A 14,193-nucleotide genomic window follows, 5' to 3' on the forward strand; every position below is an offset into this window, starting at 1 on the left:
CAGAGTTATTTTGATTTGCATTTCTCTGATTATAAGAGATTTAGAACACTTTTTCATGTGCTTATTAACAGTTTTGATTTCTTTAACTAAAAATTGCCTATTCATGTCTCTTGTCCATTTATCAATTGGAGAACGGCTTGATATTTTGTACAATTGGTTTAGCTCTATAAATTTGAGTAATTAGACCTTTGTTTTTTTAATGAAGATCGTTTCCCAATTTGTTGCTTCCCTTCTAATTTAGGATGCATTAGTTTTGTTGGTACAAAACCTTTTTAATTTGATGTAATCAAAATTATTGATTTTATATTTTGTGATTTTTTTTCTAGCTCTTGCTTGGTTTTAAAGTCTTTCCTTTCCAAATATCTGACAAGTATACTATTCTATGTTCGCCTATTTTGCTTATACTTTCCTTCTTTATATTCAGGTCATTTACCCATTCTGAGTTTACCATGGTGTAGGGTGTGAGATGTTGATCCAAACCAAATCTCTTTCATTCTGTCTTCTAATTTTCCCAGCAGTTTTTAATCAAATAGTGGGTTTTGGTCCCCAAAACTAGGATCTTTGGGCTTATCATAGACTGTCTTGCTTAGGTCATTTACCCCAAGTCTATTCCACTGATCCTCCTTTCTGTCTCTTAGCCAGTACCAAATATTTTGGTGACCACTGCTTTATAGTATAGTTTGAGATCTGGGACTGCAAGTTCTCCTTCCGTTGTATTTTTTTTTTCATGATTTCCCTGGATATCTTTGATCTTTTGTTCTTCCAAATGAACTTTGTTAGGGGTTTTTCTAATTCAGTAAAAAAGTGTTTTTTTGGTAGTTCAATGGGTATGGTACTAAATAAGTAAATTAATTTGGGCAGGGTTGTAATTTTTATTATGTTAGCTTGTCTTACCCATGAACAATCAATGTTTTTCCAGTTGTTTAGATCTAGTTTTAATTGTGTGGAGAGTGTTTTGTAGTTGTGTTCATATAGTTCCTGTGTTTGCCTTGCCAGATAGATTCCTAAGTATTTTATATTGCCTAGGGTGATTTTGAATGGAATTTCTTTCTAATTCTTGCTGCTGAAATGGGTCGAAGATATATAGAAATGCTGATGACTTATGCGGGTTTATTTTGTATCCTGCAACTTTGCTAAAGTTGTTGATTATTTCAACTAGCTTTTTGGTTGATTCTAGGATTCTTTAAGTAGACTATCATATCATCTGCAAAGAGTGATAGCATGGTCTCCTCATTGCCAAGTTTAGTACCTTCAATTTCTTTTTCTTATCTAATTGCTACTGCTAGTGTTCTAGTACAATGTTAAATAATAGAGGTGATAATGAGCATCCTTGTTTTACTCCTGATCTTATTGGGAAGGCTTTGAGTTTTTCCCCATTGCAGATGATGTTTGCTGATGGCTTTAGATATATACTGTTTAATATTTTTAGGAAAGACCCTTGTATTCCTATACTTTCTAGTGTTTTCAATAGGAATGGGTGTTATATTTTATCAAAGGCCTTTTCTGCATCTATTGAGATAATCATGTGATTTTTGTCAGTTTGCTTGTTAATATGGTCAATTATGTGGATGGTTTTCCTAATATCGAACCATCCTTGCATTCCTGGTATGAATCCTACCTTGTCATAGTGAATAACCCTTGTGAAGACTTGCTGGAGTCTTTTTGCTAGTATCCTATTTAAGATTTTTGCATCTATATTCATTAAGGAGATTGGTCTATAGTTTTCTTTCTCTGTTTTTGATCTGCCTGACTTTGGAATCAGTACCATATTTGTGTTGTAAAAAAATTTGGTAGAACTCCTTCTTTGCTTATTCTGTCAAATAGTTTGTATAGTATTGGGGTTAGCTGTTCTTTGAATGTTTGATACAATTCATTTGTGAATCCATTTGGACCTGGGGATTTTTTCTTAGGGAATTCTTTGATGGTTTGTTCAATTTCTTTTTCTGATATGGGGTTGTTTAGGTAATCTATTTCTTCCTCTGTTAGTCTAGGCAATTTATATTTTTGTAAGTATTCATCCATATCATCTAGATTGCCATATTTGTTGCCATATAATTGGGCATAAGAGTTTTTAATGATTGCCTTAATTTCCTCTTCATTAATTTGTAAATTTGGTTTTCTTCTTCTCTTTTTTAAATTAGACTGACCAGTACTTTGTCTATTTTATTTGTTTTTTTCAAAGTGCCAGCTTCTAGTCTTATTTATTAAATCAATAGTTCTTTGACTTTCAATTTTATTAATTTTATTAATTTCTCCTTTGATTTTAGGATCTCTAATTCTGATGAAGACTACTTCATCAGAAGATTTTTAATTTGTTCACTTTCTAGTTTTTTTAATTTGCATGCCCAAATCATTGACCTCTGCCCTCCCTAATTTGTTAATATATGAACTCAAGGATATATATTTCCCCCTGAGTACTGCTTTGGCTGCATCCCATAGGTTTTGAAAGAATGTCTCATCATTGTCATTTTCTTCAATTAAATTATTCTTTCTATGATTTGTTCTTTAATTGATTTTGGAGAATCATATTGTTTAGTTTCCATTTAATTTTTTATTTACCTCTCCATGTACCCTTACTAATTATTATTTTCATTGCATTGTGATCTGAGAAAGTTGCATTTATAATAATATATTATTATATATTATAATAATATATAATAATAACCTGCTCCTTTGCACTTGTTTGTAATGTTTTTATGCCCCAATACATGGTCAATTTTTGTGAATGTACCATTTGTTACTGAAAAGGTGTATTCCTTTTTGTCCCTATTTATTTTTCTCCATATATCTACTAACTCTAATTTTTCCAAGATTTCATTCACTTCTCTTACCTCTTTCTTATTTATTTTTTGGTTTGATTTATCTAGTTTGGATAGAGGAAGGTTCAGGTCTCCCACTAGTATAGTTTTTCTATCTACTTCATCCTTGAGCTCCACAAGTTTCTCCTTTAGAAATCTGGATGCTATGCCATTTGGTGCATACATGTTGAGTACTGATATTTTCCTCATTGTCTATACTGCCTTTTATCAGGATGTAATTACCTTCCCTATCTCTTTTAACTAGATTTATTTTTACTTTGGCTTTGTCAGATATCATGATTGTGACTCCTGCCTTCCTTTTACAGTTGATGCCCAATAGATTTGGCTCCAACCTCTTACTTTCACCCTATGTGTATCTACCTTCCTCATGTGTGTTTCTTGTAGACAGCATATGGTAGGGTTTTGGATTCTAATCCACTCTGCTATTTACTTGCGTTTTATGGATGAGTTCATTCAATTCATATTCAGAGTTATGATTACCAGTGTATGATTACCAGTATATTTCCCAGCATTTTGATTTCTACTTCTGGTCCTGCCTTTTCTTCTTTCATTATTTCCTTCTACCCCAATGTTTGTTTTTAATCAGTCCCCCTAGTTCCCACCCTTATTTTACTTCCTTTTCTACCCCATCCCTTCTTATTTCCCCCCTTATTTTCTTTGCAGTCTTTTTAAAACTACCCTCCCTACCCTCTCCCTCCCTTGTACTGCTTCCCTCCCCACCAGTCCATTTGTTACCCTTCTACTCCCCTATAGGGCGCAAATCTATTCTCTGCCCCAATGGATTAGATTGTTCGTCCCTCTTTGGGTCAATTTCAATGCATTTAAGAGTTGAGTATTTCTTATCTCCAACCTCCTTACCCTTCCAATGTATTGATGTTCTTCCCCTCCCACCCTAAGCTTCTTTGTGACATATAAATTTTCCCCCTCTTGTTTCTTTTCCTATTTCTTTTAGTATTAATCTCTTTTTTAGCTCTAGTTGTATATATATATATATATATATATATATACACACTTGTATATGTATTCATGCATATATATATATCTATATACCTATTTATGTCTTGTCATTTCATCCTATACAGTTTGCCATTGTTTCCTCTAAGTGTAATTATTCTAGCTGCCCAGGTGATAACAAGTTTTAAGAGTTACCAATGACCTCTTTTCTTATAGGGATACATGTCATTTTAACTTCCTTAAGTCTCTTTTAAAAAAAGTTTTTTTTTCCCTCTTTTTAAATTACATTTTGATGATTCTCTTGAGTTCTGCACTTGGGCATCAAATTTTCTGTTCAGGTGTGATCTTTTCTTTACAAATTCTTGGAATTCTTCTATTTTGTTGAATGACCATACTTTCCCCTGTAACAACATAGTCAGTTTTGCTGGGTAGTTGATTCTTGGTTGTAGACCTAGTTACCTTGCTTTCCAGAGTATCATATTCCATGCCTTTTGGTCCTTCAGTGTAGATGCAGCCAGATCCTGTGTTATCCTCCCTGTGGTTCCATGGTATCTGAATGACTTCTTCTTGGCAGCTTATAATATTTTTTCTTTGTTCTAGTGCATTCTTGAATTTGACTATAATATTCCTGGGTGTTGTCAGTTGGAGATTAAGTACAGGAGGTAATCTGTGGATTCTGTCAATCTCCACTTTTCCTTCTTGTTCTAGAATATCAGGGCAGTTTTCTTGGATAATTTCCTCTACTATTATGTCTAGGCTTTTTCTTTTGTCATGGTCTTCTGGTAGACCAATGATTCTTAAATTGTCTCTCCTGGAATGATTTTCTAAATCTTCTGTTTTGTGAATGAGATTCTTCATATTTTCTTCAATTTTTTCATACTTTTGGTTTTGTTTTATAGTGTCCTGCTGCCTTGTGAGGTCACTTATCTAGTTGTTGTATTCTGGTTCTTAAAGACTGGATTTCATCCCTGGATTTTTGGTCATCCTTCTCCTTCTGGTCTGATTTTCTTTGGAAATCATCTTTCATTCTCTTTACCTCATCTCTCATCTCCTTTGCCTCATCTTTCATCTTCTTTGCCTCATCTTTCACCTCCTTTGCCTCATTTTCAAGCTGGTTAATTTTGGCTTTCAAGACACTATTTTCTGTTTCCAGATGACTTATCTTAGTTTTTAATTTCTTTTCCCAATTGTCTTCAGCCTCTCTTAATTGTGTTTTGAATTGCATTTTGAGTTTTTCCAAAGCCTGTATCCAATTTGGTGGGATTTCTGATTTATTGCTTGATGATCCCTCCTCTTCTGTTCCATTTGCTCTTTGTTCATTGCCTGTATAGAAGCTGTCAATTGTAATTTCTTTTTGTCTTTTTCTGTTGTTTGCTCATAATTATCCCTTCTTTGCTCCCCATATTTGTCTGTTCTCTTTCTCCTTTTTTTGGTTTTGGATTTTTCTGACAGACTCCCCTCTTGGAGCTTTGCCAGGATATCTCTAGGTACAGTCTGTGGGGGAGGAGTGTTGGAGTTTGAGCTTCCCTGTCCTCTGGAGGCTATTGATTGGATTAAAGTCCAGCAGACTGTGAGGGAGTGATGTTGGAGCCTGGGCTTCCTTGACCTCTGAAGACTTTTGATGGGATTAAGTTCAGCTGGGTTGGGCTGGATGTACTCTGAGGCCAAGACCTCCTGGAAGGCTGGAGCAATATGGAGGATCTCCACCGCTGTGACCAGGTTGCCCACTCTGCATTCCCTCTCCAGCTCCTTCCCCACCACCTATGTTCTATGCTCTGAGCCTGGCACAGCCCTGCCTACAATATACACCGTCCAAACCAGCGCCTTCGCCTGCCCAGAGGTTTCTGCTTCTGCTGGAGGCTTAGTGCTTTAGTTGGGGTGGAGGGGTCCTAGGACCTTCCTTCTCCCTTCCCCTTAAACCGAAGTGTTCTTGAATTCCGGCTTTTGGGGGGCATACCTTTTGAATTGAGTCCAGCAGAAGGGCTCCTTGGCTTTGACTTCTTGTTAGTTTTGATTTTCAGTCCCCTAGGAGCATTTAGTTTGTAATTGATAAAGAAGGGTATTCAGAGGTCTGAACTTTTGCTGCTTCTACGCTGCCATCTTGACTCCGCCTCTCTCACTTTTTAACCTTTACTTCACTTTTAGAAAAAGTACTGTATATTGGTGCCAAGAGAGACGAATGGTTATGGTTGGCAACGGAGGTTAAGTGACTTCCTCAGGGTCATACAGCTGGGAAATGTCTGAGGCCATATTTGAACCTAGGATCTCCCATCTCTAGGCTTGGCTTTCAATCCACTGAGCTACCCTACTCTTCCTCTTTTATAAGAGATTAATAAAATGAGACTCTTAGAGGTTAAATTATTTGTCTACAATCAGTTAGCTAATAAATATTTGAGACAGGATTGGAACCTAGATCTTTCAAAGTCACCTAAATCCAGGACTCTATCCATTTTTGTCTTCTGCCTCTAAGTAAACAAGCCTTTTTAAAACACCTACTGTGGACTAGGCAATGTCCTCAGTATTCTAACATTTGCAAAATGTCCTACAGATAGAAGTGCATAGCTTACTACTTACTGAACAGCATTAAATCAAGCTCATCTGCATTTGTTCATGCTTGTTCTAGGTGATGTTGGTTTTTTGGGGGAGAGTGGAGAAAGGAGGAGTAACCTTGAATTTCTGATCCCAGATAACTTGGGTCCTCATAAATCTTTTTTTTTTTCTTTCTTGAGCAGCCACCATAGAGCTATTCCAGCCCCCCATACTGGTGGAAACATGGTGGTTTTCTTCTTCGTTGGACTACTCACTTGTCTTTGTTGTTATTCAGTCATTCAGCCACATCCAACCTTATGTATATGACTTTTTGGGGTTTTCTTGGTAAAGATACTGGATTGGTGTGCCATTTCATTTACATCTCCAATGTGCCCCCATTTTGCAGATGAGGTAAATATGGGTTAAGTGACTTGCCCAGGGTCACAAAGCTAGTAAGTTCTTGAGGCTGGATTTGAATTCATATCTTCCTAGCTTCTTTCTACAGCACTTACTTGTCTAGGCTAGTCCGGGTGACTTTTTACCCAAGCAGTTCTGTTAACTATCCCCTGACTGCTTTGGTTTTTGATTTATTAAGATAAGATAGACTTAGTGGAGGGAACAGAAGGCTCTGGCTCTGTTTTCTTTAGCTCTGTCATGTGTTCATCTTCTGGTGAAGTCTCAGAAGACCTTTAAATAGTTAGTATTTGATGGGAGGGCAGGACTGAGTTGTAGTCTGGTCTTTTTAGAACTGACTGGAGCCTAACAGTAATGGGAAACTACTTTCTTCATTTTCTCTAACACTACCAATTTGATGGCTAGTATACACTCCAGTTAGCTACTATAAAAATTGTATTGTTTTTTGAAGTAGCTCAGGAGAGTGGGCATAGTTAGACGACTTGAACTTTGATTCTATCTCTTAATGCCTGTAGAGCCTTAGACAAGTTGCATGAACTTCACCGAGACTTAATTTTCTTAGTGGCCAAGAGGGCATAATGAAATGGTATCCATATTTTGCTTACTATATATTTATGGTATATACTTAGAGGGTTCCTCACTGTTCAACAATCCTACCACTAGACCCATATCAATTCCTTCCCCTATTCTTGACAGTGGCTTAATTTTATTTCCTTTTTTGGGTAAAATTCCTAGATTTGGTATTATAATACTTTGGTTCAGATCCTGTCTCTTATTTCCTAACAGTGTGACCTTGACCAACCTCAGTTTCCTCATCTATAAAATGAAAGGACTGGATTACATAAAGTCTTGGACCTGTTCCAGCTCTGAATCTGTGATCCTATGATCTATAAGTACTCTAAAGAGTCCCCTCCATCATCCTTCTACTTCATTGAGAAAACAGGACAGTTAGATGGTACAGTGGATAGTGTAGAAGAGACAATTAGGGTAGTTTGATAAGAAATGACAATGCTATTTTAGATTTTAGATAGGTAAAAAGAGGAAAGAAGGTGGCTAGGTGGCTCATTGGATAAAGCATTGGGTCAGGAATCAGGAAGACTTTAATTCAAATTGGACCTCAGCCACTTTCTAGCAGTGTGTCCTTGGACAAGTCACTTAACATTTTTTGCCTCAGTTTCCTCAGCTGTAAAATGAGTTGGAGAAGGAAGTGGTAAATCACTCTAAATTCCAAAAAGTGTTATAAGAGTTCAAAGTGACTGAACAACAAAAGCAGTGAGATCAGTATTCTCCCTTCTCCTCTATACCTTTTAGCATCATTACTCACTCTGTGCCTCTTCCTGCCATTGGGAGAAGTTTTTCTATTTCTCACCAAGGCTAATTCTTCTGCCAACTAATGAATTAATCAAACACTAGGCATTTACCAAGTAATTATTGTGTGCCAGGAACTAAAGAGGCAAAAATAAAAATTTCCCCTGACCTCAAGGAGCTTTTATTCTCCTGGAGAGACAAATAAAATCGCACACACACACACACACACACACACACACACACACACACACAAAAGGGTGTGTGTGATACTTATTCACATTAATAATAACAATAGTATTTCTATACCACTTTAATGTTTGCAAATTGCTTTACATATTTTACTCATTAGAACAACCTCAGAACAACCTTATCAGTCCTATGAGGTAGATGGTAGATGCTAGCTTTATTACTCCCATTTTACCTATGAGGAAACCAAAGCACAGAAAGTTCAAATGACTTAACTAGAGTCACACATAACAGTAAATGTCTGGGACCTGAACCCAGGTCTTCCCAACATTAAAACCTGAACTGTAACTACTTTGCCACCTAGCTGTCCATTACAGGGCAATTTGGGTGAAGGAGACACTATACCTCTATATTTCTGTGATCTTGTTTTCCCTGCTTCAACAATAACTCTGTCTCTTGTGCTTCTCCAGTCTTTCCTTTCCATTTGGCTCTTTCGCATCTATTAACAGACTCATTTTAGTTTCTACTGTCCTTTTTTAAAAAAAAAAAAGTCTTAATGTTTCTTCCCTTTCCAGTTTTTGCTTGATTTCTTTTTTCTCCTTCACTGCTAAACTTCTCGAACCAGCCATCATTATCACCTCCCTGTACTAACTTGCAACTCATTCTCTCCTGAATCCCTTTTAATTTGGCTTTTGCTGAAAATCCTCTCTCAAAGGACACCTATGATCTCCTTATTGTTAAATCCAATGACTTTCTCCCTCTTCATCTTCTCTGACTTTCCCACTACCTTTGACACTATTGATCCTGTAGCTTTTATTGAATACTCTTTCCTCCATTATCTGTAGACACCACACTTATTGGTTGGCTTCAAGTAAAAAATAAAAAAGTGAAAAAGAATTTGCTTTGATTTGCATTCACACTCTATCAGTTCTTTCTCTGTCGGTGGATGACATGTTTCATCATTTCATTTGGAATTCTCTTGGATCATTGCATTGCTGAGAATAGCTAAGTTCTTCACAGCTGTTCACTGGGTCTAATGTTCTCTGGTTCTGTTCTCTTCACTTTGCATCAGTTCGTGTAAGTCCAGGTTTTTTTTTTTAAATCATTCTATTTATCATTTCCTATAACATAGTCATATTTCATTATAATCATATACCATAACTTGTATATGCATTCTCCTTTGACAGCTTCATTCCTTGTAAGGGGAAATTTAAGCTGCTATTATTAATTTTCTCCTCTTTACATGTAAAAGTAGCTTTTAATATAGCATATACATACATATCTAGTTAAAATGACCCTTTTACTGTTCTTCATACCTGATATCCCTTCCTTTTTATTGGCTGGTTCCATAGCTGAACCTCATCCCTCAGTTTTAAGTGCCTTTCTCTCCAAATTTTCTTGCATGTATTATGTAAAGATGTATTTACATATATGTATACATATCTTCATGTGAAACTGTCGATTTTTTGAGGGTGGAGATTACTACATTTTGTCCTAGTATTCTCAATGCCGACCATTATTCCTGGAATCCAGTAATTTAATCCAGTAAATTAAGACAGAAGGATATTTCGGAAGGAAGAACAGGAGCCAAAGCATGAAGCATAATTTGTTATCTTTTTTGCCACAGTTTTATGTTTTTTATCTTTATTTTATTAAAATCAGAAAGCATTTTGGTAAGTACTTTGAACTCTAATAAAGATTTTTTTAAACACTTATCTTCCAATTAGAATCAATGCTGTGCACTGGTTCTAAGGCAGAAGAGTAGGAAGGGCTGGACAATGGAGGTTAAGTGACTTGCCCTGGGTCACACAGCTAGGAAATGTCTGAGGATTTGAATCCAGTACCTCCCATCTCTAGACCTGACTCTCAATCCACTAAGCCACTCAACTGCCCATCCAATAACAATTTAACATGTAAAATGGGTCAATAAGATGGTCCCCTGAATAAGGCAAAGCCCCTCTCTGATTTTATCTTTGTACCTGCTTCAGCACCAATTATATAGTAGGATAGTAGGTGCTTAATAGGTGTTAAATCATTGCTAAGTGAATTCTGAGACTAACCCTGGAACTATGTAATTAATGGGTTTTTTAAAAAGCAATAAAATGTGTATGAAGTTTATAAAATGAGATTTTCCTGAAAGACTGCAAAAGTTGGGATCACTGACATCTTTCCAAGTTTGGGAAATGTAAAAGAGGAAGGAGCTGCTAGGGGCACAGGCCCCTCATTCATTAACTTCATTCTCTCAAGCAGATATTCTAAGCTTCTGAGACTGCCCAAAGAAGGAGCAGGAGCATCAGATTACCTGTTCCACTGGGAAAGCAGAAGGTCATCAATGACCACTTTAAAGATTGATAGAAGCCCCTTGGACTTGGTATCCAAGGAGAATGATGTATCACCACGTATCCCTGACAAATGTGTGGATTCAAATAGTCATATTTTTGACCAGTGTGAAACAATTGTTCCATACATACAAGAGATGTAAAATGAAGGGTCAATAAATCAGCAAATCATCATTTATTAAGAGTTTAACATGCCAGAAGCAGTTAGATGGAACAGTCATTAGAGCAAGAGGCCTGGAGTCAGGAAGCCTCATCTTCTGGAGTTCAAATGCAGGTTGAGACACTTACTAATTGTGTGACCCTGGCCAAGTCACTTAACCTTGCTTGCTTCAATTTCCTCATCTGTAAAATGGGCTGGAGAAGGAAATGGCAAAGTATTCCTGTGTTTTTGCCAGGAAAACCCCAAATGAGAACATAAAGAATTGGACATGACTTAAATGACTCAACAAAAACATAGCAGGCATACTGTAAAGTGCTATAAATACCCCGCCCCCCCCCAAAAAAAAAGAGGAATTCTAATGGGAAGGGCAATATGTGGCATTACCCAATGGCAGACTGAGGTAGGAAAAGCCTTCATTACAATGTGGAATTTAAGCTATCTTGATGGAAGCCGTGGAAACTATGAAGTGGGAATAAAGAAGGAGAACATTCTAGGCAAAAAGGATAGCCAGTGGAAGTGCAATTATCAATAATATGGAAATAGGTTCTGATCAATGACACACATAAAACCCAGTGGAATTGTTTGTTGGCTATAAGAGAGGGATTTGGGGAGAGGAGGGAAAGAATAGGAATCATGTAACCATGGAAAATATTCAAAATTAATTAATTAAATAAATTTTTTCAATTAAAAAAAAGAATAGCCAATGGAAAGAGGGAGAGGAGAATGGAGCATCACATTTGAGAATCAGAAGGTAGGTTAGTGTATCTAGAATGCAGAATTTCTGGCAGGGAATAAAGTTTTAGAAGACTGGAGAGGTAGGAAGGGGCCAGGAAAGAACACATTCACACAGATGTGAAGGCAGAAATGATAAGATGTGGCAATGATTGGAATTGCAAAGTGGATGAGAAGGATGAGGATGACACAAGATTATGAGTCAGAGTAATTAGGAGGATGGCAATAATAGCAAATTTTAAAAGAGGTTAGAGTTTGGAGCAAAAGAATTCTGTTTTTGGACGTGTTAAGTTTGAAATGCCTATAGGACATTCAGTTCAAGATTAACAAAAGGCTGCTGCTGTTGTAAATCTGGAATTCAGGACAGAGACTGGGACATAAAGATCTAGGGACTATATGCACAATGATAATTGATTCATAGGAGCTGACCAAATTACTAAATAAGATAATATAAAGATAGAAGAGAAAAGGATCCATTGTTATTGGTCATGAAATGGATGAAGTCAACAGTAAAGTGATCAGATAAAAGAGAACCAGGAGAGAGTAGGATCTTGAAAACATAGAGGAGACAGTGTCCAGTAGGAAAATGATCTGTGAGTAAAAAGTGAGGGGAAAATACTGCACAAGATCACATATAATAGCATTAATAATTAACCATAATTGTTACTGTTATTTTTCATTAATACAATAACCACAGCTTAGTTCTTAACCTTTCTGAAGTAGAAGTGGATGATTGACTGGTGACTAAAAGGTATCATTGTAATTTATTATACATTATTACACAAAAATAGACTGGGTGTCAACTGGCCAGGTATATTGCACTAGAGATTTTTATTCAGTTATGAGATGGATTAAATGGCCTCTGAGGATCCTTCCAATCCCAGAAATTCTATGATATTCACATCCCAGCAGTAACAACTACCTGTCTTTCATGAGGCTTGTCTAAGGGCTTACCTATATTTGTAGGCTTTATTATAACTATTATATTAGAATGAGAACTCTGTGGGAGCAGAGACTTTTTTAGTTTTTGTCTTTAAAACCTCAGGTTATATATACCGCATAGTGCCTAGCAAATAGTAGGTGCTTAATAAGTGTTTATTGATTTATTGATTAATTTTCATACTGCATGGCTATCTATTCCAATGTGAGAGTTTTCATGTTAAGCTATTTCATGAGAGACCACTTCATTTTTCTCCCCCATTACAGGAGGCATACTGTGGCTACCATTAGGAAATCATCAGCGGTGTCTGAAACCCATCAAGAGGTATGAAGATGGATGTACACACAACATGAAAAAGTATCCCTATGGACATTCATTTACTTCTTTGATCCATTATCACAAATATTTTCAGTTGTGAACAGATTTTTCTTTGTCTTTAAGTATTTCTTTTTTATCTCATGTTCTGCATAAGAACACAAGTTCTTATATAGCTCAGTGGTTCCTCAAATCGTAGGGTGCTGGTATGCTTCAATGGAGTATGGTGATAAGAATCATGGAACTTTGTGATGGGTTATAATTTTAGGACAATCACTTACTGTCTTGGCCTTTTTCTTTATATTTCCTTTCCCTCACACTTTAAGATCAAAGGGTGGTAGGATCTAAAACTTGAAGGGATGTTAGAGGCTAGTTCAATGCTCATTGCTGATATACAGCTTTTCCATGAGAAAGTTGTGCCCTAAAACTTCTTTAGGTAGCCTCAACCACTGAGAATCACATTTTTGTGATACCATGGAGGGACCCAGTCCTCACAGATCTCTTCTTTTTGCATTTCCCAAACATGGGTAAATATCAATGTTCCCAGATTCCCCCCTCCCTGATTCTCAGGAGAATCTCAATTAATAAGCTTAGTTTAAGTTGTACTATTTTAAAGAAAATATCAATTACATAGTATTAGGCCACAGGGGATCTAGGTTAGACTCATATTTACAGTTTTTGGTATCTTATTTATTTATGTAGTGGGAGGTAAGAAAGTGCCTATGGGATGAAATATTTGGAGCATTCATCTTTGCATTCTCTACATACTTTTAAAATCCATTAAAAGCTAATACTTTATTCATGCCAATAGGGAGGACTATAGTCAAGTGGCAATTATTCTTTAAAGCATTCAGTAGTTCTCAAGGAAAATGAGTTCTGTCTTAACTTTGCCATTGGAGACTTTTTCATCCCAGAATCTGATGACAAGGACAATCCTTACTGAAGTTATTTTCAATCTAGTGGATTTTTCTCATTAAATCCTACCTGCCATCATTGTAGGTATTATTGTCCTCCCTGTCTTTCTCTCTGCCTAACTATCACTCTGTTTTTCTTTGTCTCTGTCTCTGTTTCCTCTTCTTATTTTGAAATGAAAACAACAGGTAACACAAGCTGTACCTTGGGTTAGATGAACAAAATAAACATTGTAATTATTAGGATCAATTACCCTTCTTGTCACCCCAATTGTATTCCAGTGGACTACTTGGTAAGATGAAAAATAGGAATCAAAGAGAAAAGGATGTATTGGACTTGGTATAAAAAAAGAAGAAAAAAAGATTTTAAAAAATGGGTAGAATGGGAATGCTAGAAACACAAGGAATAGAAAAAAACATTTCAAGAAAGGATACAGGGAGATAGAAAGGTCAAGAGTCAGGAGATAGAAGTTTGAATCTTGCTCATTTTCTTTCTTTGCAAAATGAAATATTTAAATTAGATGAGTCTCATGGTACCTTCCTGCTCTGAATCCTAAAATTTCAGTATAGATTAGGCTAAAAGTTA

General features: G+C 36.3%; 1 protein-coding gene across 1 annotated transcript in view; it reads left to right on the top strand.

The window, feature by feature from the left end:
- The window catches only part of OPN5 (opsin 5), a 47,243-nt gene extending 33,382 nt beyond the window's left edge, over positions 1-13,861 (top strand). The window contains exon 6 of the mRNA XM_007484056.3: positions 12,648-13,861. Coding sequence (XP_007484118.2) covers positions 12,648-12,711 — 64 coding nt within the window. The 3' untranslated portion in view covers positions 12,712-13,861. The remainder of the gene's footprint in view (positions 1-12,647) is intronic.
- The last annotated feature ends 332 nt before the right edge of the window (positions 13,862-14,193 follow it).

This window comes from Monodelphis domestica, chromosome 2, assembly GCF_027887165.1.
Source record: "Monodelphis domestica isolate mMonDom1 chromosome 2, mMonDom1.pri, whole genome shotgun sequence".
NCBI classification, from domain to species: domain Eukaryota; kingdom Metazoa; phylum Chordata; class Mammalia; order Didelphimorphia; family Didelphidae; genus Monodelphis; species Monodelphis domestica.